The sequence below is a fragment of the Atheta coriaria genome, unplaced genomic scaffold (genome assembly GCF_025399875.1).
Source record: "Atheta coriaria isolate IRGN ID8LTWV9N9 unplaced genomic scaffold, Caltech_Dcor_3.1 hic_scaffold_13_pilon, whole genome shotgun sequence".
NCBI lineage: Eukaryota > Metazoa > Arthropoda > Insecta > Coleoptera > Staphylinidae > Dalotia > Dalotia coriaria.
This window is the reverse complement of record NW_027045455.1, coordinates 553878-578579: the sequence shown is the minus strand read 5'-3', so window position 1 is coordinate 578579 and position 24702 is coordinate 553878. Positions and strand designations below refer to the sequence as shown.

The 24702-nt window shown below is 40.1% G+C and overlaps 5 protein-coding genes across 6 annotated transcripts; 1 reads left to right on the top strand and 4 right to left on the bottom strand.

Annotated features, from left to right (window-relative positions):
* Nucleotides 1–1618: 1618 nt before the first annotated feature.
* On the bottom strand, nucleotides 1619–5193 carry LOC135801757 (transitional endoplasmic reticulum ATPase TER94). Its single transcript, XM_065315269.1, has 6 exons — nucleotides 4989–5193; nucleotides 4130–4489; nucleotides 2757–4068; nucleotides 2517–2700; nucleotides 2175–2461; nucleotides 1619–2107 (listed from the first exon to the last, which is right to left on the bottom strand). Exons 1-6 carry the CDS (start codon nucleotides 5000–5002, stop codon nucleotides 1853–1855), a joined length of 2412 nt encoding a protein of 803 aa, XP_065171341.1. The 5' UTR covers nucleotides 5003–5193; the 3' UTR covers nucleotides 1619–1852.
* Nucleotides 5194–5506: 313 nt separating this feature from the next.
* LOC135801762 (myoneurin-like) lies at nucleotides 5507–7164 on the bottom strand. Its single transcript, XM_065315273.1, is given in 2 exon segments — nucleotides 5507–6636; nucleotides 6883–7164. Coding segments are annotated over 2 exon segments (1212 nt in total). The 5' UTR covers nucleotides 7063–7164; the 3' UTR covers nucleotides 5507–5604.
* A 198-nt stretch (nucleotides 7165–7362) lies between these two features.
* LOC135801755 (translation machinery-associated protein 7 homolog) lies at nucleotides 7363–8088 on the bottom strand. Its single transcript, XM_065315267.1, has 2 exons — nucleotides 7931–8088; nucleotides 7363–7802 (listed from the first exon to the last, which is right to left on the bottom strand). Exon 2 carries the CDS (start codon nucleotides 7793–7795, stop codon nucleotides 7601–7603), a length of 195 nt encoding a protein of 64 aa, XP_065171339.1. The 5' UTR covers nucleotides 7796–7802; nucleotides 7931–8088; the 3' UTR covers nucleotides 7363–7600.
* Nucleotides 8089–8195: 107 nt separating this feature from the next.
* Nucleotides 8196–9853, bottom strand: LOC135801754 (carnosine N-methyltransferase-like). Its single transcript, XM_065315266.1, has 2 exons — nucleotides 9519–9853; nucleotides 8196–9444 (listed from the first exon to the last, which is right to left on the bottom strand). The coding sequence occupies exons 1-2, from the start codon at nucleotides 9593–9595 to the stop codon at nucleotides 8373–8375; spliced, it is 1149 nt and encodes a 382-aa protein (XP_065171338.1). The 5' UTR covers nucleotides 9596–9853; the 3' UTR covers nucleotides 8196–8372.
* Nucleotides 9854–10158: 305 nt separating this feature from the next.
* LOC135801752 (atos homolog protein A-like) lies at nucleotides 10159–24303 on the top strand. Of its 2 annotated transcripts, none has more exons than XM_065315264.1 (7): nucleotides 10159–10524; nucleotides 20824–21045; nucleotides 21128–21318; nucleotides 21384–22685; nucleotides 22747–22895; nucleotides 22967–23139; nucleotides 23216–24303. In XM_065315264.1, exons 2-7 carry the CDS (start codon nucleotides 20824–20826, stop codon nucleotides 23624–23626), a joined length of 2448 nt encoding a protein of 815 aa, XP_065171336.1. In that variant the 5' UTR covers nucleotides 10159–10524; the 3' UTR covers nucleotides 23627–24303. The 2 variants fall into 2 exon arrangements, with proteins under 2 accessions (XP_065171336.1, XP_065171337.1); XM_065315265.1 differs by lacking the exon at nucleotides 10159–10524 and adding an exon at nucleotides 19708–20297.
* The last annotated feature ends 399 nt before the right edge of the window (nucleotides 24304–24702 follow it).

The following is a 24702-nucleotide window of genomic DNA, read 5'->3' as shown; positions in this document are numbered from 1 at the left end:
AAAAAATAAAACAATTGAATATAGGTGCAAGTTAAATTTAATAATGTAATTTTTTGATGAAAAATACATCCCACAAGCACGCAATAAAAAATTTGAACATTTTGTGACCACGTTTTTTGAATCTATAAGGCCAATGAGTACTTTGCAAAATACAAACGAGACCGGTACAAATGATTTTAAAATGTATTAATTTCAAACTGCTCGACATGTAAATTAAATGTTTACCTTTCCTTGCATGACCCAAGCAAAATTCCAGTTGAATCAATTAAATAATTGAAAATCACCGCAAAACAAATATATTAAATGACGACAGTAAATCTGGATTTATAAAATAAACTATTTTTGTTCATATTATTACATACATAAATTTATCAATACCATATTAAAACCATATTAAAATTACGTCGTTCAAAAGACTCGAAAGCAAGCAGCGACGGCATGCAAAATTATGTGCATCGCACTTGTACAAAGCCAGAAAAAGTTGTTTATAAGATATCCACAGCGATAAGCCCGTAGAGGAACATTTGCAATGTTTCGCGAGGTTTGAACGAGAATTCAAGGTGTATATTTTAACGATCACAATGATTTACTTAGTAATCAACCATAGTACCACGCTTTGCATGTTATGAAACTAAACAGTACTAAACCACTCTGCTTTATCACATCTTATTGAAAAAGAAAACGCTGGCACTTACCCCTGTATACATCACTGATGCCCGTTCACGTTTTCAAAACATTCCACGCGAGATATCACTACAATCACTAAACGCGAGCGATGTCCGCAAAGTGTCGAATTGAAATGACAGCCTATGAAGAACGCGTGAAGGATACGGGCGGACAACCGACGACAACGGCCGACAAGGACCAACTGAACTAGTTAGTATTCGACTAGAGTCACACTCACATGATTTGCAAGGAGTGGGACTCTATTGGGGGAGCTGCACGGCGGATCTGGCGCGGCGATATGCCTTCATGGACGCGCACCCCACACTGGTATTTTTGATGTTACAGTGCAACAACAACAACAAATTATTTTAGAGGAAACAAAATAAATACTCATTTAAAAATATTAGATTTTAAACTAGAACTTAATGCAACTTACTGATATAAAAACACAATCATGGTAAATTAGGAAGACGTCGCGCAAGTAACGATTGCAAAACTCTTCTTCCAGGCAATAATATTGCATCTTTTATGTTTTGTTAAACACAATATCCAAATAAATCGGTTACTATTAAATTCCATCGTCAATTTATCGTATATTCGAATGTAACAAGATTTGTCAATGTAAAAACTCAACAACATTTCAAGTTTTTACTTATATTCACCGTGTGATTTTACATCTAAACGAGAGTCAAGTTGAAAACAACAACAAGGACAAGTTGATAAAAGATAATCCGGTTTATGAATCTCGCATGCAGCTCATCCGGACACGGTGCACTCATCACAATCCTAAAATGCAAATTCAGTGAAATAAGTGCATCGCAGCGCCATCTCTGAGTGATTTAAAGTGTACAAAAGTAATCGGCTTGTTTGTATACGAATAGTTGGCCAGTCAAAGAGAAACTTAATAAATGTACGAATGCTAAAATTTCATGAGTCAAATATACCAATCGAATACATTTTGTACGAAAACGTTCGTTTTTTTTATTTGTTTCTTTCCCAAAAACATTACTGCAGTATTATCAATTTATCGTTTCAAATACGACGCCCTAGTTCGGGCCAATTTAAAGTACGCGAGTACTCAATTGAAACTAATAAATTATACAAATATAAAAGTAAGTTTAGTTTATCAATAATATTGTAAATCAAAACGTTTGGGTGCTTCGGCACTTCGGCGTCGCTCTGGTGTCTAGCTGTAGAGATCGTCTTCAGGATCTTCCTGGAAGTTGCCCTGGTCACCACCGGTGCCCGCGCCCGGCTGAGACGCATTACCCGTTTGATTCGGAAAACGGAAGTTCGTGCCAAAGCCACGCGATTGCTGCAGCGTTTGCGCGAACATCTCATACTTGCGGATGTCATTATCCGATACTGAGCGCCGCGCGAATCTCATCGCTTCCTCGAAGTGTGCGCGTGTGATCTCTGGCACCGGATCATCGTCGTCCAGCTGAAAGAAGGGCGACAAATAATATCCAAGTAAACGCCTAAAAGTACCGTAATGGAGTTAAACTTACTTCCATAGCATGATTCGGATTAGCAGCGCGTTCGCGCTCTCTACGGATCTCGTTCTCGATCGACTGCCTGATGGCGAGTTTACAGGCGCGCTGACAGATCTCTGTGATGTCCGCACCAGAGAATCCGTGCGTCACCTTCGCGATGTAAGTCATTTCAACGTCAGGCGCTACCGGTGACTTGCGCAAGTTAGCCTTGAAGATGGCTTCGCGCGACTTCTCGTCTGGCAGAGGAATGTAGATCAGCTGGTCGAGGCGACCCGGACGCAAAATAGCCGGATCAATGATATCTAGTGCCAAAGTATTAGCAACATACACGCAACAATATATCGATTGTAAACAAACCTGGTCTGTTCGTAGCCCCAATGATAAAAACGTTCTTCTTAGCGCCCATACCGTCCATCTCCGTAAGAATCTGATTGATGACTCGATCAGCAGCACCTCCAGCATCGCCAACATTTCCACCACGAGATTTAGCAATAGAATCCAATTCGTCAAAGAACAACACACAAGGACTTGCAGATCTAGCCTATAATACCCCACATGTTTTAATAAAATAAATAAATGTTATCATTTAACACCTACCTTATCGAAAATATCCCTGACGTTAGCTTCAGACTCACCAAACCACATCGTCAACAATTCCGGGCCCTTCACCGAAATAAAGTTGGCCTGACACTCGTTGGCAATCGCCTTAGCCAGCAACGTCTTACCACAACCGGGCGGTCCATAGAAGAGCACACCGCGCGATGGCTGCATGCCAAACTTGAGGAACTTGTCCGGATGCTCCACTGGATACTGCACCAATTCTTGCAGTTCACGCTTGACACCTTCCAGGCCACCAACGTCCTGCCACGTAACGTTCGGCACCTCAACGACAGTCTCACGCAGGGCGCTCGGACTGCTCTTAGACATAGCGTACCTGAAGTTCTCCATGGTAACAGCCAGTGAAGATAACACCTCGGCGTCAATCTGATCGTCCTCCAAATCGATCAAGTCCATCTTTTCACGGATTTGCTGGAGTGCAGCCTCCGAGCACAAAGATGCCAAATCAGCACCAACGTGACCATGAGTCTCAGCAGCGATCTGTTCAAGATCAACATCATCATGTAACTTCATATTCTTGGTATGAATGCGCAGAACCTCCAAACGACCAGTTGCGTCGGGGATGCCGATGTCAATTTCCCTGTCGAAACGTCCAAAACGACGCAGAGCCGGATCGATTGAGTTGGGGCGATTCGTTGCCGCCATAACAATGACATGCGAGCTCTTCTTCATGCCGTCCATAAGCGTGAGCAACTGCGAGACAATACGACGTTCAACCTCGCCATGAGTCTTCTCACGCTTAGGTGCAATAGCATCTAACTCATCGATGAAGATGATAGCCGGGCTGTTCTTGTCCGCCTCTTCGAACGCCTTGCGCAAGTTGCTCTCAGACTCACCAGCCAATTTACTCATAATCTCTGGGCCGTTGATCAAGAAGAAGAAAGCGCCGGTTTCGTTAGCGACGGCACGCGCAATTAGAGTTTTACCGGTACCAGGTGGGCCGTAAAGCAAAATACCACGCGGCGGCTTCACACCGATCGCCTTAAAGAGCGACGGATGACGGAGTGGAAGCTCTACCATCTCCTTAATCTGGGCGAGCTGTTTGCGGCAGCCACCAATGTCGTCGTAGCCGACGGCATTCAGCGAGTCCTCCTCTTCCTCGCGCTTAATCGGGTCGCCATCACAATGAATCACAGTGTCCGGAGCCACGATGCAGAACGTCTCGGGATCGGTTCCGACCACTTTAAATTCGACGGCACGCATACCACCTCTTATCATGAAGACGTCGTCGGTGTGAATCGGCCGGTAGGCCTCCAGGAAATACGGTTTGATGTAAACTTCAAACAAATTTCTACCAAGGAAGGAAATAATTACAATTTGATAAATTACAGGATTTTAGTTGTTATATTTACCCAGTAAGTCCTTCAACGGTATCATCAATAGGCAATACGTGAATGCGCTTGCCGTATTTGATGCCGGGGCACGGCTGAATCGAGACGACGTCCGAAAGACGAACACGTAGATTATTGCGCACGATACGATTCATGCGAATCTTCTCGTCGGGGCAGGAATCGTCAGCCAGAACGATGGCGACGGTCTCCTTGCGCCGCTTGCCCTTGAGCAATACGGTGTCGCCACGGAAGAGCTGCAGCTCGTCCATCTTCGCCTGCGAGAGCGCGACCACGGAATTGTCATCGTTGACGGCCTCCTCGACGAGAAGACGGTTTGGGCGATCCTTCTTGCGCAAGATCGCGGTTGCCAAATCATCAGGACTGCAAATTAACACACACAGTTAACACACGAGTAAAATGCTTGTTGTGAAAGTCTGTCACAAGTTTCCTTTGTTTGAATGTTTACGATATGCGGTTATTTCGAAATGTGATTCCCCTCAATATAAATAATAATACAATCAATTCAGAAAATTTTCCGCTTATAAGGCAGTTGCAATGAGCTTCTCCTTAAATTACAAAAACCATAGAAGAATGTACATAACAAATGTTTTTTTACTCATTCGTAGGGGATGTATGTATGGGTGGGTGCTTTATTATATCCAAAACGGATAAAAAGAGATTCTTAAATGTTGCAGTTATTCAACTGCCAGAAATAATTCGGCAAATGCGCCGAGTCCACCATGATGACAAGTGAAATCGGCTCGACGGTTCGTGTGCACGGCATCGCATACGCAAATGTCGTAACTAGTGAAGCCGGAACCGGCTAACGTCGCACGAACAACGAAAATCAAACGAGCGCCATTGTATGCAATCGACTTACCTCTTATCGGTCATCTTGGCGCTTCGCTGCTGCGCTCGGAACGGGAAAAGTACGTGGAAAGCGGGCAAATGAAGAGTAAAACGTTTTTCACCGGTCGTCCGCACGAAACAGAACCAGCTCGGTCTCAGGTGACGATCGTTAGCTAGCGACTACACGAACTGCACGCACAGGATGACGGGCCGAACGAGTATGTGCTGAATGACGTTGCCGAATCAGCGTTTTTGACAGCCGCTTATATGACATCTGTCGGGCGTTTCCGTACCACGCGACAACACACGAACAGTTAAACGTCTGGTGCGTTCTTTGTTTCACTCTAATATGTCGGAATGATGTTGCCCTTGTCATTATTAGAAACGCAATGTCAGAATCATTTTCTTACACTGTTTCATCAGCTCACTGCGAATTACTACAGCGTCCCCCTCGAAAACAACGGATGTTTCTAGAAAACCGACGTGTTCGAATCAGAATGCACCACACGCAACCCATTTACCACGAAAACAATTAATATATTGCCATAGTAATTTTAAACAAATTTATTGGTTTTGAATAAAACTATGTAACACTTACAACATATTAATCACGTTTCTAATCATACATTAAACACAAAATAAATATCTTAAAACTTTGATTTTTGTACGTCCGCATCTTCTTTTCGATGCATTTTTGAATGTCTTACAAGATGCGCCTTCTGCGAGAATCGCTTCTGACAAAATTCACACAAAAATGCTTTCTCACCCGTATGCACCAGCATGTGCTGATCCAGCTGCCCTTTCGTACTAAACGCTTTACCACATTGATCGCAGTAGTAATTCTTCTCGCCGGTATGAATTTTAACGTGTGTGTTGAGATTACTTGAACTTGCAAACCTCTTCGGACAGTACACACATGCGTAAGGTCTCTCGCCAGTATGTATCGCAATGGTATGCTTTGTCAACTGTTGGGCAGTTGCAAAAGCCTTCGGACAAGCAGAACACACGTGATTTTTCTCACCCGTATGCGTCCGCATGTGCGTATGCAAATGTCCACCGTTGATAAATCGCTTATCGCACAAATGACACACGTAAGGTCGTTCTCCGGTGTGGATTCGTATGTGTCGCACCAGACACGGCTTCGAAAAGAAGACTTTATTGCACATGTCACATCTGTGATCTTTATTCTGCGCATTTTGAACTTTGTTCTTTTTCGCGGCGCTTTTACTATTATTTTGCTTATTATTTTCTTCAGGTTGTTCAGTTACATTATTAAATTCTATATAACTTGTTGGCACTGGTGAATTATCAACCAATTGTTGTAATTGTAATGATTCAGCTGAATTTAGTATTAGTTGATCATCCGAATTAAATGTTAACTCTTTGTTTTGCATTTGAACTGTGGAAACTTCAAGTAATTCATATTTTATTGCTGCGTTCTCTAAGCCGTCGCTGTATAATATTACGTTTTCGTTCTTTTCGATTTCTTCTGGATGTTGCTGAAGCGTCGCAATGTGGACATCGGGATTTTACGCGGCCTGAATGCGCTGCATGTTTTCCAATGCTTGGCGCAATCTGGCGTCTGCCATTTCACATTGAGTTTTGATTTGGAAGGCTATATTTAATTTGGATATGCATTTTGTGCATATATTTCCAGGCAAATTATCATCCTGGGATATCTGAAATTAAATGATATTTAAAACTAACTTGATGCAACAAATACAAAAATTACAAAACTATAGTTATGAAAATAAACAACCCTTTAATTTATGTTCAGAAACATTGTGGATGTGATATTGAAATATTCATCACTTAAAAGAAGTATAATAATAAAAAGCCAGCAAGATATGTGAAAATCTAATTACTACGTTGTCTTGTATTAATTTGTGTTTTAAAAATTCCGGTTGTATTCGATTTGTGTTCACCTGTACTGAAGCACATGCCATGATAAGTATGGAGAAACTCGGTGGTTTGCTTCCGTCGAAGATTGGCACGAGTTTGGACGCCTTCTCCAGACATATTCGACATATTGAGTCTGCGTTCGTCGTCAGGTAATAGCTGAGGTAGTCACTTGTTTGTGCATTGCTTTTCGAATCACAAGACATATTTTTGTTTACAGAAAACAAGAGCCACTGGCGAATGTCAAAACGCAGATATTGAAGGCACGCACATGCGCAGTAATGCAATAATAAATCGCGTCGAATAAACAAAGAGTCCATATTGTAGATAATAAACTTCGGTATAAATGTACTAATATACTGTATAAGTTTGTAAGTAATAAAAGTAATGCATATTGTTGCAAACTCTTAAAGAAAGTGCAAAAAAGCAAAGTGTAAACTTAGTTGCCTACTTCTGAAGTTAATCAATTGTGAAAAGCAAACATTTACTTCAATAAATCGCGTATACTGAAATAATTTATTTATTTGTAGTTTACTTTCCAAAATATTCTATTACTATCAAGAAACTTCTCATTTAAAAACTTGTCCAAATGCAAATTGTCCAAATGTCTATGTTTTATTACAATTTTAACATGTTAAAAAACAACTTATTGAATGTCCTTATCCATTTTGAGAAAAATGCACTAAAAAGTGCAAAACTTCTTAATTTATAATAAACATAGTTGCAATGTAGAAGAGGTATGTGTTATTTCTTTCCAGATTTCTTGATTCCCCCACTGACCAAGGGTCCTTTTTGGCCAGCTTTGTTCTTAGCATCTGCAAGAGCCTTCTGTGCTTCTTTTTGCTTCTGCTTGAAAGCTAAATCTTCCTCATCCAAATCTTTGTCGGCCTTCTTTGGCGCCTTCAGAGGCTTCTTCTTTCCACCTTCACGTCCAGACATTCTGTCACTAAATTTAACGGTGAAATTTAATGTATTATTGACACAAATCGTTTAATAACCTCAAAGGTAAACAATTAAAAATGAATATTTTAAGAGGTCGTACTTAATTATAACTAGTAACTATTAAATATATACCTTAAAATTTACGTAGAAGAATATAAATGTACAAGTAACTGTGTTCCGCCTCGAATTTGGCCCCAAAGAGAATGTCAAGAGCACAGAACGTGAAAACCGATCCGCGACCAACGTGCTCCTGACATGCGATTCGAAGCGCGCTCTATGGAAACGAAAAGTACTTAAAAAGTATGCAACCCAACTACATCATTTGTTTGCAAGGCAATAATTACTACAATTTAAACTTAATTTATCTCTTTGAGAATCACAAAGAAAATGTGCAAAATTCACCTATTTCAGATTTATTAATTATTTAAAAACTTAGTATTATTTAACAATCGTACTGTGTACTCGCAAATTCGCGTGAGACGCATTTTCCTGGCGCAACTGTAAACCAAAATAAAATCTAATATCATCGAGTGTTTAAGGCAAGTGTTTTTTGTTCATCAGGTAACTTATTAACTCATTCAGTCAGTTTCAGTTCAGAATCATCCGCTAAATATTGTTCGTCGCCTAATCTAGTCGCGCTGCTCTGCATAGGTTTGCGACACACGAAAAACACGCTTTCATATTCATACTGCAACATAGCTTTCGGATTTTGACAATATCTAGTCTTCAACGCAATCTCCTTCTTTTCCATAATAAAACCAACGTTCCTAATAACACTGCAGAGAATTTCAAAGCTAGGCTCGATGCTCTTCTCGTTTTTCATATCAGCGTAATGATATAGCAACGGGCCGAGATTCACCCACACACCACCCGGTTTCAGAATATGATAAATCGTCTCAATAAACTGGACAACATTAGCGGCACAATCAATGAAAAAACAAGTGGCGATACAATGCCACTCATCTAAATCCGTGTACACCTCGAGAAAATCTCCGGCGACCATCGAAAATTTGTTATCAAGATCTAATTTTGGCAAAACATCGGGAAAACGTACGCTAATAGTCTGATTCTCCGCAGAAAGATTGTTGCAATACTGATGTATCCACGGATAAATCTCAAACTCTTCCTCCTTTTTACAATGGTTTAAAACATAAAAAGAAACAATCAGCATGAATAGATTGAATTCGTTTCCTTGGCAACTAAATTCACGCGATGCAATCTCAAAAGCAAGTCTGCCGAGACCTGCGCCAGGCACTAAAACGTTTATATCTGGACGGTGAACAACATCAGCCGGGAATTCCTCCTCTAAAACTCTAATTATTGGATCGTAACATTGTCCGCGTTCTTCAGCGCCCATCTTGCTCCAGTCCCTCATTAAATGCTTGAAAACTGACTGGACTTTATCCAAGCCCTCAGAGAGACTGCCCACATTTGTTTCGGAGTGCGTTGTCGTGTCGTTGATGTAAATATTTCCGAATATATTCTTTGCATGATCCACAATAATTGGAACTAAAGTTGAGTTGGCCTCCACCGCGTGTTTGAAGCTATCCAAATCACGTTTGTACTTTTCCAGCCATTCTTTATGGTGTTGGGGAAGAGTGGCGAGACACTCTTCACGGTGTTCGATGCGTAGAAGCGATTGACTCCTTGTAAATCGGCAGAAAAACGCGTATTGTTAAAAAGTTAGGTTAAGATTTCGAATCGGTGGAAGATGTTTTACCTGTAGCTTTGGAAGGTTTGTAGTACCTGCAGGAAGTACTCGCGTTCTTCGGTAGCGCCTTTGATTTGTTTATGCATTATTCTTGGCAATCGCGCACTATCACTGAGATTAACTTTATCACATAATGTTGTGACTATCGGCTGCGGGTTGTTAACTTTGTGCCGGCCAAAAAAACAAACTTTCTGTACGTGTATAATTGGTTGCCAAGCAATAACTTATTAAAATTAATTTAATAAGCGACTATGTCAACAAATATTAATAAAACAACTAAGAAATTAGTATACTTTATATATAGTTAAAATTATTTTTTAGTATTACTACATCATTTTAATTGGATGAATTAAAAATAAATTATATGCTCTGACGTCCCATACTTGACGCAACCAAAGATACACCAAAGTAAAATCGTGAAAACCTTCACTTTTTGACGTCAAAACGCAGTAAATTGTTCATATAATCCACAAATAATACATACATTTATTAATAATAGCGTATTATAACATTATTTACTAAAATTTTATAGATTTTACGTGGATTATTCAAATTCAGCGCATATTCCGTTCACCTGACAGCGACTAGCGCAACCAGATGTTTTTTTCTCAGCGGGGTGCAGCGGGAACCGCACGAAACACACTCACACAACCACAACCAAACTGGCAGGCCCCCTTCGAACAGCTGACTAGTAGCTCGCTCGCCAGTGTTCTGTCAACACGCGCATAAACATAAACACTCAGATCCGCCGTCGCGAGTAGTGCCAAAGTGCCAGCCTGCCAGTCTGCCATTATCACAAAACGCTGGTGTGGCAATCGCAGCGAACATTCCCGGTAGCCATTCGAACAATCTTGAAGAAAACGCGAGGACTTTAGCTGCACAAAAGCCTCTGTCCATCGGCGGCCATCCCAGAAGGAAGCAAGCGGATAATGTCGAATCGCAAGCTGAGACACTATCTGTCGGGTGCGATCATATAGCACACGGCGAGCGGACGTGAGGACAAGCAATCAAGAAGGTGAGTTTCATCATAACACTTACGAAAACAGCGTGAAAATCGTGTGGCAAAGTCAGCGGAAAATCAAAGAAGTTGGCGTGTTACAAAATGGTCGTCGCCGTGCGCTCACACGGCGATTGGGCGATGATCGTCTTTGTTCCCGGTGGATACGTTGATATCTTTTTATTTTCTCCAAACCACAACTGTCTGTGCAAGTAAAATGATTGAAAATAAATTAAAAACATAATTTTTTCTATCGAAACATGACCTCTCTTTAAACCTTTGTTTCAACTTCAACTACACAAGTCAATTGAGTTTAATTGAGCGTAGGACGAGTTCACATTAAGTCATTTATTATTAAATCATTCACATTCAAATCATGCAAATTGTACGTTCTCAACTTATGATTTTTTTTTTGCGTGCATGTGACTTAAGTGCGGTGTATTCGCTGTCAAATGTCATCGTATCGTACACAGCTGGTCGTGCGCTGCCATTTTATCTACAGGTCCACCAGTCTACCACATTGGCTTTGTAAAGTTATAAATAAATGCTCCTCACATTCTCTGTTGCAATCTGTCCGTGCGTCATCCGCATGCCGCCTCCGCGGTGGTGGCGGTGTGGGTTTAATGCACCGCGAATTAACATTGATTCCGGGGTGTATTTTTAACCATCGCTGCGGTATCAACCTTTCAAGGAACACCGAACACGAATTTAATAACGCTAATTATAAGATGTGCTAATTAGCTGAGCTATCGGCGCGTTTGTATTTTAACCCGACGATGATTTAACTTTCGATTGTTCCAACGTCTGAGTCAGACATCCGAATACAATCAAATAATATTTAGACGAAATAATGAGCCGCAACAAATAACTTTTAATTAGCTGAATTAATTTTTAATTGAATAATGTCTTCGTGTAGCTAGGTCAAGCGAAATATATTGAAATATTCAACGAGTTGTTTTATTCAGCAGAATTTTCCTTTTTCCCCATATAGAAAACACCGTTTTTATTAAACTTTAAAAGAAAATGTTTAAAAATATGATGTCATGGATGACGTACGTACATGATGTCGAATGTAACGGAAATAAGCATTATGGAAGAATTGGCAGTCGGTATGGGCCGCCACGTCAAACGCGCCGTTGGGTCGATAAAGCAAAACTTGTTTTCCAAAGTCAAACAAAATGAATACCGGTGGTATTTATGAATCAGATATTCCACTGCACACTGAATAAATACTTGGTTGCGGTCACGGCGAAGGGACAAGGCCCTTAATTGCCATGCTCCGCTTCGATTTAACATCGATTAACAAACCGTATGCTGTTTGTCATGATAATTATATGTAGGCAATGATAACAGACCGGAAATTCAGCATGCGAATAAAATCAATTGTACACAATGCAACAATTTCAGGCGCACTCCTGTAATAAATTTTCCATTAACTGCCGATCTTCTTATATTTATTTAATGATTATTTCTTAATATAGGTTTCCCTTTGTTGATTTTCATCTTTGCCACTTAGGTCAACTGTTGAATACTGCATTTTATCCACGCGTCTTATTTTATTTACGTATATTTAAGTATTTCCAAGTATTCTGTTAATTTTATGTGATATTTATCGGTTGGCAACAAACGATAGGCGAGTTTCCACGTCCTTGAGTGCCACAAAACATCATTACGGTGAAATAAAAACTACAAACGAAATTTCAGTGGGTTGAACGACATTCTACAATTGCCATGCCTCGCCTATCAATGTAGGTAAACTTTTATTGCCTATTGACCGATACTAGTAAAAAAGCGATATTTTCCAACCTACGAATTGGTTTAAACATTCTTTCAACTTTTTGCGGCTTAATTATATTTCGTTAATTGATTCGTCAGTGTTTATAAATAAAAAGTTATTGTTTGATCAATTTTTGCTTCACTTTTTCACTTTATTCAATTGTATCTTAAATAGACCAGTTAATGATTATTAACTTGGGCATTAAGCAAACGCACTACGCATCTCACTTTCATTTTTACCGTGAGTGTTGCTAGTGTTGAGCGTTTATTGCAACAATTTGCAATAACAATTATCATGTACTCATAGTGTGCTTGAATCATGCGCGATTGTTTGCTCAAATCACTTTTGTGCGCGCTTGTTTGAGATTTTCACTTTTGTTTTATTCAAACAAAACGAACTACTTAATAACGCTTTAACATTCGATATGAATAAAGAAACCATTTTCTTTGCAATTATTTATAATTACAAAATTATTCCTCAATTATTTCGAAAATGTGTGCTACGTAACAGAAAAAAAAAACGGTGAAAATTTAAACTTTCTAATCTTGATGGAACAATTTGACACAATTTGACAAACAATCGGTGTTACGTGTAGATGTGTGTGAGTTTCATACTTCATACTTGATTGAATATTCCGTTATTGTCTTTATTCAATTATACGCGATCTCATTTTGCGGTTGGAAATATTTTTAGTCACGGAACATATCACAAGAAAATATAAAATACTATAACTATGCAATTATTCTGCTGCATATAATTCGTTGACATTTTGTTTGACGATTATGCAAGTCCCACCGAAATATGAGTAAATCCATCATGCGTGCTCAGACATTTAATCATTGACGTAATGCCTCATGATAAAGAATAAACGAGTCGATTAATTAAGAAATCACATTTACGAGCACAACCGACAATTATTACGATATATCATTATATATTTCCATTCTATTTGCAACCTCATGCAACATTGCAATCTTATTCACATCCTGAAACCGCTCATTAGAATATGAGCCGCGTGTCTACCTATTAATTATGTAGGAATTGCTTATTTCGTTTAGGATAATACAAAGTGCTTTTAAAAAATGTTGCAAGTAAAGTTTTTTTTTTAAACTTTAATATATGAAGTCATACCATTGTCCTAATACACTTTGTATATAAAATATTTATTAGAATAGAATTCATACAATGTGTATTGTAGTAATTTCATGATTATAACCAATACAATTCCTAACACGTTACTAGGCTATCATTACCGCTCACCGCGCCGTGCGTAATTATTATTAACAATTATGTAAGCGGCGACTTTCTCTGCACGCTCGAGAGAGCGCTCACTGCGGAGAACTTCTGATGAGCGAGCACATATGTGTTGATATTATTTTTGCTTATATTCGCAAGGAAGTTGAAAAAATCCAAAGAAGAAAGAAAATATTCAGATTTTTTGCTGTACTTTTACTTCGCGTAATGTGATTTTAATTTAAAGACATTCTATTTTCATTATATTTTAAATTTAAAAGTACCGTGGATAAAGTGTATTATTCCTGTGTAATAAACCTACATTTCCGTTTAAAACCTCCTTAGAAATTCCAATTTAGTTTTCCAAATCAATTACGCTTGATTCAAATTCCAAGACATCCAAGAGAGATTCGCTCACCAACCAACCGCCTTGATCCGCGATCAATGCTCAATCAATGTCTACGATCGAAGTCACTTGGGTTACTTGAGCAAGTCAATTAGCTTTCGCCGATTTCGCGACCGTTTCAAGAATTCGAATTAAGCACACACGCGCGGCGCGCTGACGCAGATTCTTTCTCTTAATTCATCACGTGCTTATGCAGTCATGCGCCTCACATTCATATACAGATAAATAGTAAATTGGTTATGAACTATTTCGGCTTAGAAGCCACTGAGAAATAAAATTTAAGTAAATTGGAAATACGAGTATAAATAATCCTAGTTTGTCTCATTAAAATACTTATCACTTCGGAATATAACTTGGTGTAAATTTTCTATTTTCAAATGTTGGCTATTTGTTTACCTTGTATTATTTTATGTTTTGTGACTTCCTTGTGCTGTGTTACTTAATTTGTAGTTTTTCGTGTTTTGAGTGTTCATGGTTCACTCTAAACATGGGTGGTTTGTTATCTAGGCTCGAAACATGATTACAAACCACATGCACACAGACTTACTGAAAATATAAAATTATATACAAGTGGAAAGCAAATCTTTATATTGTTATCTATCGTTATCGTATCATGCGTATAGGAAATGAAAAAGTAAATAAAAATTGAATCAAGTATATAATATTACTATAGTACCTACTGATTTTGATTATGTTTTGATTCTGAACTGAAAGTAAAAACCTCAGACCTTACAGAGATAGTAGACTATCTCTTGGTCTGGCTCACCACACAGTCGGCCCAGCCGAGTGCAGCGGAGACGTGGGCATTTCCATAGCGGGAAGTATTTTGACCCCAAAGAGACAACGGCGACCGCAGCGTCGGCCGGCGCACAGCGCGAGTGCGATGCGTGTGCATCATGTGCACTTGGTTCTCGGGTTCGGGTTCGGCGACGAGACGCACGTCGAGACGGGTCGCTACCCTGTGGGGTCGCGTTTTTGCCGCCGAGGGCACTGTACTGGAATGTCTTGGAATTCATTTTACCGACGTGCACGCTCGTCTGACTCAGACTTTCCGTTCACGTGATAACGTAAAAATAAGCAGATTATATCGCGTTATTACTTAACTTAAATAGCAATCATAGTTTTATGAGTATCAATTTATAAAGCTGCCAAATTTAATGGTTATAGGTAAATATTATCAGCTTATCACAATAACCACCGAAAATTTATTAATCTATATATAAAATAGTTTTGTTAGTTACATCATTTATAACTCCAGAACGGTTTGGTAGATTTTGATGATCTATGGTTTATTGGAATCATCTCCACCAGGAATAGGATAATAAATATTAAAATATAGGAAATTGTGACTTGAAGGGTGTTAATTAAGAGATGAAAATTGATATAGAGATTCTATCTTAATTTTAGCTAATTAATTGAATCAGAAATAGCTCTAAAGTGAATTATTAGCAATTCTGACTTGTTTAAAATAAAATAGCAAATACTATTGAAAAGAAAATAAAAACAATGAAATTTTTACTAAAAACTACGCCAAAAAAGATAATTTAAAGTAAAAAAAAATGTATAACTTCTCATCATTCTTAGTAAAGTTTGCGATTAAATAAAAATTAAAACTTAAACATCCTGACACCAAGCACCAAGGTTGACGCAACCCAACACTCATCGCATCAAAAATGCAATTTGAGTAATTACCACAGCGCACCGCTGCAGCCACACTTTGCATTGTTCTATATCACAGCGAATTAATGCAGTGTATAAATAGCCAAGACGTCAAGGTAACAAAGCACTTTTTTGATTGTAGATCTCATTAGCATTTATAAAAAACAAACGAATTAAAATTGTAAATTAAAGTAAACAAAGAATAAAGCATATTATTAATATGTATTAATAAATATACCGCGATTTCATGCGGAATACGAAAGTGTTGGAATACTAACAAAAAAATCGCACGTGTCGCGTGGCGAAACATGTGTGCAGCTATGTGTGTTACATCCGAACCAGTGTGTGGGAGTGAATTACAGCAGCTGTGTATATTATGTGTGTATGGACAATGTATGACTCGCTTGTGGTAGATTATGTTATCGCACGTGCACACACCAGGTCGACGCAAGGTCGCTGAGGTACAAATATTGCAATTGCACAAATACGAACAACGCACACTCACTAATAGATAGATATATAGATAGATTATAAATTTAATTAGATGTAATACCTAGAAGTACAAATGTGTATCTATTTTATAACACATATGTGTTAATAGTTTAATAGAAATAAAACAGGTTTAACATTTAAAGGTTTAGCCTAAGTTTAGTGAGGTAAAACTAAACTAAACAAATCGGTGTCTCAGTCTGCGTCTGGTCTAATCTTGATTTATATTTATATTTAGCTGAAATGTAACGTGTCTGATTTTTTTATTTGTTTGCCAGAAAACACAAACATGTTGATCAACATTAACCAAGAGTCGAATACTTAATCACAATTCCGATGTAATTTGACGTTCGTACGTTGGATGACTTTTACATTTTTTATATTCGAATTTATTTTAAGTTAAGACTTTGTCTGTTTGTTTGCTTTCACCCAAATTCTTTTGTTTAATTTAGATTTAAAAACAGAAGTCAAATTTGTTATAATTTTGTGAAGTTTGACTTGGCATCACATTTGAGATATGTTTTTCGGTATGTGCTAAATTTCAAAAATCTCAGCGTCTAAATTTAGTTCATTTAAATCCGGAAGTTTTTTCATTTGACGGTTTCACGTCTGATGACGTTCCAAAGACGCTTGCGTTTGATATTATTAGATATTAGTATTTATCTTTGAAATTTTACCGAAGTTTATATATGAATGCTATTTTTCCGTTCAAAACTAATATTTGCACTAATAAACACAAAATATTTACTCTCAGGATGTCGCAATATTACCAAAAATCAAGAAATAGACACCAATTATTTCATGATTAAACCAACACAAATAACTGTATTATTACAATAAATAATTTACATAGAAACATCAACTTCACACTTGTATTCCTTGATATTTTATTCTCCTACGCCTAAAACATTCTGAAACATTTCAGGCGTGTAATATTCAATGACGTGTCATTAAACCAACTCGGAAACTTTTCGTCAGCCAAACGTTGATCTACGCACTGTTTTACGCACCTTTTATAACAAGCACAAAGCCGTACGCAACTACGCATTATTTTTCAATGCCATGACATAATCAATTTGGCAATGAACATATTTGTTCAACTCTCAACTTTACACACATAGTGTGGCTCCAAATAAGCGAGAAAAATCTAGTTTCATCAAGTTTCACAATTGTGCAGCGTTTTTTCCTGCTGCGAATTGATTTTAATCTGGGTACTCGCTGGTCAATGTGCTGACTGTTGTTAAAAGAAACAAAACAGTTACAAACTCACTCGCCGGCTAAAAAAGTCGAACCCGTTATAATAAATTTCAGCGTAAACCGTGCGCCAAAGTTGACTGGAGTCAAGTTGTCTACGGTTATAGTTCATGCACGTGCCAATTACTGTAACATTTATTAGTGTAATTGGTGTTGATGAGAATTGTAATCAATTTATTGATTCTCGCCGAGCCTAACAGCTACATGATACACGCATAAGTCATCATCATTCATCAGGATGTGTTTGATGTGAGTTCGGTTTCTGTGGGCGAAGCGAAATGAACGTTGAACCGGACCGCCGACACCGAAATTGATTAATTTCAGCATAAACGGAGTGGAAAACTACGCACTCACCGACTGCTTTTCTTTGTTCAGCGCGAAATACCGCGCCGTGGTAATTTCCGCCACTGACTCAGGCGAATTCCTAATTATTTTGTTCGTGTTTGCAAAATGAACAATCGCACACATGCGTCAACAACCACGAGCGCATGAATGAATTTTCGACGCGACTGCGAATTTTTTATGAATGTACACGAGACACGACCTATACGATAAGCATAAGTGCAATGTTTAAATAAGGTCAATTAAGGTTAGGTCTGCTGGAAATTTAATGGCGGCCATTTTAGATAACGGTTTTATGAATTTGTTTCGGATATTATTTGAGAGTTTGTGTAAACAATAAACGAAACTAAAAAGGTACGCGAGACGAAAACATGATGAGATGAGTTGGAGTGCTTTATGCAGCAGCTGAGTCGGTGCAACCTTGACAACCCAGCACACACAGCCATGTAGAGAGAACAACGGTGCGCTGTGTATGTACACGCGGACGGCTTGTGCACCAATCGCGGCGTGCTGGCAGTCAGCTGTCCTTGCGCTCGATCAGCTGGCGCGCGTGGCTCACAACCACAAGCAAAATTCACGAAATCTATAAAGCGCATGAGCAGTAACACACCTTCTTGCTTCGTCAAACCAATATGATATGCATCTTCCAGTCCGTTTCTAACGGTCTGACGTCACGGGATTGCAGTCCCCACAAATACAACGGCATGTGTGTAATGTTACAAAGCGGCGAGACTTGTATGGCTGTGTGTGCACGCACGCGCGGGCCGAAAACAAGTGAAACGCGAAAACGGGACGACCCAGGGAGAGAGTAACGATCAGCTGTTATCGAAAGCGCACCGAAATACACCTCGTGCGCATGTGTCTAGCGTCTCGTGCCGATGGCTCTATTTATGGCAGCATCCTAGAGGCGGCTAGCGCCCAGAAAACTCGTCGTTTTTCATTTGTTTGTGTTGCCGGGATGAAAAACAAACCGAAATGTTTGGGCACACGAATCGATACGCGTAGTAGCAGACGCAAACTTTGTGCGGAAACAAAAAAAAAACAACAAAGAACTGCAAAAACTGCGTTTATTAATTAAAACGTAAACAGACGCGACGATAACAACCGGAATTATGGCATTTTAATCGCGATTGCAATATTGCAAATGAATAAAAAAGCAATCACATTTATTATCCGAAACAAGCTCAGCAGCAATTACAAGTTAAATCCTGTTCGCTGTCTGGTTCAGTTATTTGTATAGCATTAAAAACAAATTAAGAGGAAAACGTGTTGAAAGTTGTACTCGTTTTTCATGCGGTTTTTTTTCTCTTGCCTCTATGTTTCTCCTCTGCGGTTATTTTGTTTCTTAGTTTCTGCTATTAGATAGGTGTTAGGTGTGTGCAGTGGCAACGGTTGTGGCTTTGTTGCTAGGCGTTTATTTTTTAGGCATTGAGCAAGCACTACCAGCAACAAGCAGTGTGCTTTTTTATGTTGCGGTTGGCTTTCCTCTCGCTATCGCTTACTGGGCTTATAGAATGTCATCGCCATCGGCGAAAAAACATGGAGGATATGAAAGTGACTGAGGTGATCAGATTATGCATAGTTAAATGTCAATTTTTCTTGTTCGCTTGAGTTGAAAATCAAGAAATTCACATTTCGTAACACATTAAAAGTTTTAATTGCAAAAATTGGAACAGATATCACATATTCTTATTAATAAAACAGCTACTTCTTGTATAATACGGGTTTGTTCCTAATTGAAGGTTTCAAAAGTGTGAAAGTGGAGTAGCACAACTCATTGTACTCGTTTAAATTGTGCATATGTGTAGATATTGTGAAAAAAATGCTGAGAACCGATCGATGGCGATTACGAAATGGTAAAACAATGAAATTTTAATTTCGGATGTTTAGAACCTACAGGTAGACCTAAAATAGGTTTGCTTGTTGGACCTGAGTTGGGTTCCAGCTCCAGATGCTGGAAATAGTGAGAGGAAGCTTTGAGGTCCGGCCCGCTTTGCCCCACACGACCCGCGAACCGTTATCCGTGTTGTACACGCCGCCTTCTTCTCGCACTCGCACCGCCGCTGAATCTGTCTGTTTCGCCTCGTGCTGCACGCGCGATTGCCGCTCGCTGCTAGTTTGACCCACTTTTCGCGAACCTACATTTACATCCATCTATTCCACACCAACATTAACAATTTATTCTGTGTGTGTGTGTGTGCTCGGTACGCGCGCGGATTGCGCGATCCAAGCTTCGGCCCCGTCGACCGAATCAGTTCTTGCAGCATTCGCACTCTGAACGGTTCGAGCCCACACGACGATGGCAACGGTCAATGCGCGACAAACTGAGAATCTTTCTGCTGCGAGCCCCAAGTGCGAAGTGCGAAGCTGTCGTTATATTGAGGAATATAAAAAGTTATTCATTGTGAAAATAAAAAGTTTCGATTAGAAAGAGAATTGATATTAGAAAACGCGGAAGTTGATTAATAAATAAATGTGGAAAACAGCGACATTATGGCTTTAAAAACTCGTCACTGGGAAGTTGGTCTTGTCATTAGTGCGGTTTTCTAAATTGAACCGCTCGCCCGAAAATACGAGTACTTGAAAAATTCGTCGTAAGCAGCTGAAGCGCAACAAACAACGGAAACGAAAGTAAATGACGAAAACGACTCGTTTATTTTATAACACTACAAGCGCAATAAAACAATATAAACTTTACGCATTTGTTTCACTCATTTGTGTTTCACAAACAAGTACACACACACACCATACTACCCATGCTCCAATTTCGTTTATCTTGAAATTTATTTTTGTTCTATCCAAATATACTGAACTATGTGTATCTGAGCTAGAAGGATATAACGTTAATAATGAAAGCTGTTAAATTAATTCATGAATGCAAAGATGCGTGTTTTATTTTAATTAAAATTTCTCTTCAAACGCATCTTTAGTGTTAATTAAGTGTTAGGTTGTCATTTGTCCTTATTAAATTAAATATTATTCCGAAAAAATCGATTTGACTTTAAATTAAATAAACCGAATTTTGTTATTTATTATACCTAATTATTTATTTATTCTAGGTTAAGATTTTTAGCCCCTTTTAAAAAAGTTTTACGAATATTTCTACTTATTTTGGCGAAAAGAATTTGAAGTTACAAGAGTTTTTACTTGCTTGCAGATGCACAGTTCAAGTTTCGACGTGGAAACGCAGCGTTTTTGCAGTGGGGACGGCGGCGGTGGCGGCGACGTGCTTGTCGCGCTGACGGCGCTCGTCACCGAAGGCCGCATCCCCGGCAAATCGGCAGCGGCCAAGAGCCGCGGCTTCTATGAGGGCCCGCACTGCTGCAGCGTGCTGAAAAACAGCAAGGAGCAACACGATTGCAATCGAAATGATGAGTTGGTAAGAGTACTATACTACTCAAACATCAAACTAATCCAACTATGAATGATGATACTAATTCATTTATGATTAATGATCGCAGTGTCAGAAATACGAGCAAGTCCGCAACGAAGTGCTAAACCTATGGCAACGACGCATCCCCCTCTGCGTGGACGTGCTGCTGTCCATGGTCTGTCCCTGCGCCAGCGAGGAAACCAGCGGGGGCAGTGATAAGGACCACCAAAACGAGGATATTCTCTTAGAAAAGTGGTATATTAGCGTCCTACGCAATCGGTAAATATTTCGGAACCGTTACGAGTTATTATGTTCATAATTATATTTAAACAACTTGGTTGTAGATCGTCTGATGTCTGCACGTTTAATTTCAATCAACTAATCAACGCCATCCGCTCACAACTGTACTTTTCGCAAATCTCCGCCTGGCTGTCGAGTCAGGCAGAAGAGGACAAGGAAGGCGCACGCTTAAAAATCTCCAGCAACAATCTGAAATACAATCTCACCATCCCGGGCGAAACCTTCGAGCGCTGCAAGTTCTCGCCATCCATCGCCGTCAACACGCACGACTTCCCGCTAGCCGATATCGGCAACGGATATCAACTCAAAGTAACACTGAAGAGTTTGCCCCGCATGGCGCCACCCACGCTCGATTGTAAGCAGTGTGCGGCCGAAGCTAGCGCGCCTGCGCAAACAGAACCAACGCCTGCAAAGAGTGAAGCTACGGATGAGATGTTTTTGCTTGACGATCGAATGCATCTGAGTTGCACACTCAAGGGCAAACACCGTTGTGAGGATGTGGATGATTTCGAGTTGCGGAAAGAACAACGCGTGGGGAGTTTCAAGCGAGTCTGCTGTTACGGGGAGGCGTCCACATCGAAAGCCGCTGCTACTGCGGGAAATGCGAGCGAAAAACGCAATTGTAATCCGCAGGTGGAGCAATCCCCGAAAACTCCCAAGTTAGACTTTAAGTCAAACGCAGATCTCAAGAAGCAACAGCACCAAAACGATGAGGGTGGTGCGCCAGCGGGGGCGAGTCGCAGCGATGTATTCTTACAAGCCATCCTGCGCAGTTGTCGCCTACAAGACGAGCCCATCTCAAGCACCAGCAGCGGTGATACTACTAGCACTGCCAGCTGCAATCCTAGCTGTAGCAGCAGCCCCCGTGATGTCAAATGTGTTCAAAGGCTGGGCGAGCTGGGCACCCACCTGCTGAGCGGATGCGCACGCGCGCTTCAGAAGAGCGTCAGTGATATAAATAGTGATAAGCAAGCCGACAAACGTGATATAGCACCTAGTTGTAGCAATAGGGGTAGTGGCAAGATAGCGGTGTACGCGGATTGTGATAATGGCGGCGGACCGGCAGCCACCGCCAACACCGGCACCGCCGGGACGAAGAAAATGCGAGATATTTCCAACCTGCAGTTGGCGGTTGGCGACGACAAGCACAAACACGAAAGCAATATCATCGACATACCGTCGCCGAACGCGAAGGCAAAGTTCCGCAAGTCGCTGGACAATGCCGCCAATATGGTGTTTCATGCGCGCACCGGGTTACCACTCACCAGTAGCCCGGCGCCGGTACGCCGCGGGAAGTTCAACTTTGACTTCGATTCCAGTATTAATTCTGTTTCAGATATCAAAAGGTAAAACGCGTGTTGTAAAATCACTGCTTGATCTTATTTAACCCTGATTTTATCATTGCAGTGCATTATTCTCGACAAGTATTTCAACAGACGACGATAGTGAAAGCGATGGCAGTATTGTCTCACCATGCAGCCCGGAAACATACTATCCGAAGAAGCAGCCGTCGCCTGTTAAGCACTATCGACGAAGCAATGCTGCCAATTTATTAGGTACGTTTTTGTACTTAACTTTACCCCAGTTCATGCAAAATTATTTAACTTTTGATTATCCTACCTTGCAGGAAGTTTCGAAGAGTCAGTCCTCAATGGCCGCCTCGAACCGGTGTCCACAGTCCATGGCTTTACTGCCGAGCTCGGCGCAAGCGGCTCCTTCGTACCGCGTCACCTAGTCGTCCCCGTTACAGTCTTCTTCTACACACTCGGCGACAACGATAAAGTCTCATCTCCCTACTTGGTAAGTGCAAGTCTTACAATAAAAAATCTCAAACACTATGCTGAAACTTACGAGTTTTATTTTCTTATGTGCGCAGGGTCATATTAACCTAGGCAAAAAAGGGTACATGGTGCCAAAGACGGGCACGGTCCAAGTGACCCTTTTTAATCCACTCGGCACCGTGGTGAAGATGTTCGTCATTATGTACGACCTTTCCGACATGCCGCCCAATTCGCAGACCTTCATCCGGCAGCGCACACTGTACATGCCCGCCGAGTGCACCGACCGCCACCTCGAAGAGTGGGGCCCCAAGTGGCTGCGCTACCTTGTCCACCTGCGCTTCCTCAGCTCCAAGTCGGGGCGCATATATCTGCACAGCGACGTGCGCATGATTATCTTCCGCAAGGCGGATGTTGACACGGCGACCGCGCACGGCATTGATATGTGCTACGAATTGCGCAGCTTCACGCACATGCCCGCCAATCCGAAGTACTCGCCGCGGAAATAGTCCGCAGCCGTGCATCCGCCATCTTGGTCGACCTCAGAGCCACCTAGCGCACGCCACCACTTATATAGCTGTGCTTCTAGCGTTATTCTCGACTTGGCTTGCTGTTCGTTGTTGTCAATCAAGTCAATCTCTATGTGTCGTCGTAGATATCAATCGGTGGGCAGCGGTCCAACATTGGAATCACTTGGAATGAGAACTTAATCTAGCGAAAAGAGAAAAATATTTATTGAATGGCCATTTATTTCAAGTTTTCAATTGTTTAAATAATTCGTACGAGTGATAAAATATAGCTACTGTCGGAATAAGTGATTACACTTTACATTAATCTTACTTTATTGATACTAAGTTGTTTTTCGTTCTTTTTCTTTTCTTTAATGAATTTAAGTTATAACTCAACGCGGACGTTATGAACTTTTCTGGATGTGAGATTTATAATTTCAAACCTGGAAGAGAATTCTATATTTCTTAGAGAAACAAAGTGAAATTATATATATACAAATATATTGAAAACAAACCAGAAACATATGGAAGACAAAATCGCAAAATGTATTTATTGCGCAATATTTTTATTAGATACCTAAATATATAACACAATAATTACGAAAAAATGAATTATGAACATATAGTAATAAATGTGTGTGGTAGCCAGCATCAACATAAAGGACAAAAACTTAAAACTTGTGCAAGTTATTTTTTATCTCCTCAAACAACTGCTGCTCAATTCTAGCATAGAGATGTTTATCGCCGACGACGTTCAGACTGAGATAGATGTTCTTTTTTAGGCGCTTACCTAAATGATGTACAAGATTCCTGGATTCCTCATTTAGAAAACTACCAAAGATTTGTATGCTTGTGATGTGTGTTGATTGTGGATTTAGGACGGCGTAAGAGAGATCTTCGAATTGTTCAGCGTTCTTTTCATTGACGAATATCATTAGCGAGTTGTTCATCTTTAGAATGTCATATTTGTAAGTCTGTTGGTTGATTTCCGTTGAAAAACAGTGAAGTGATAAGTTGCTGGGCACGAAATTTACGTTTACACGATTAACACTAGAAGGCAAGTATTATATTATATG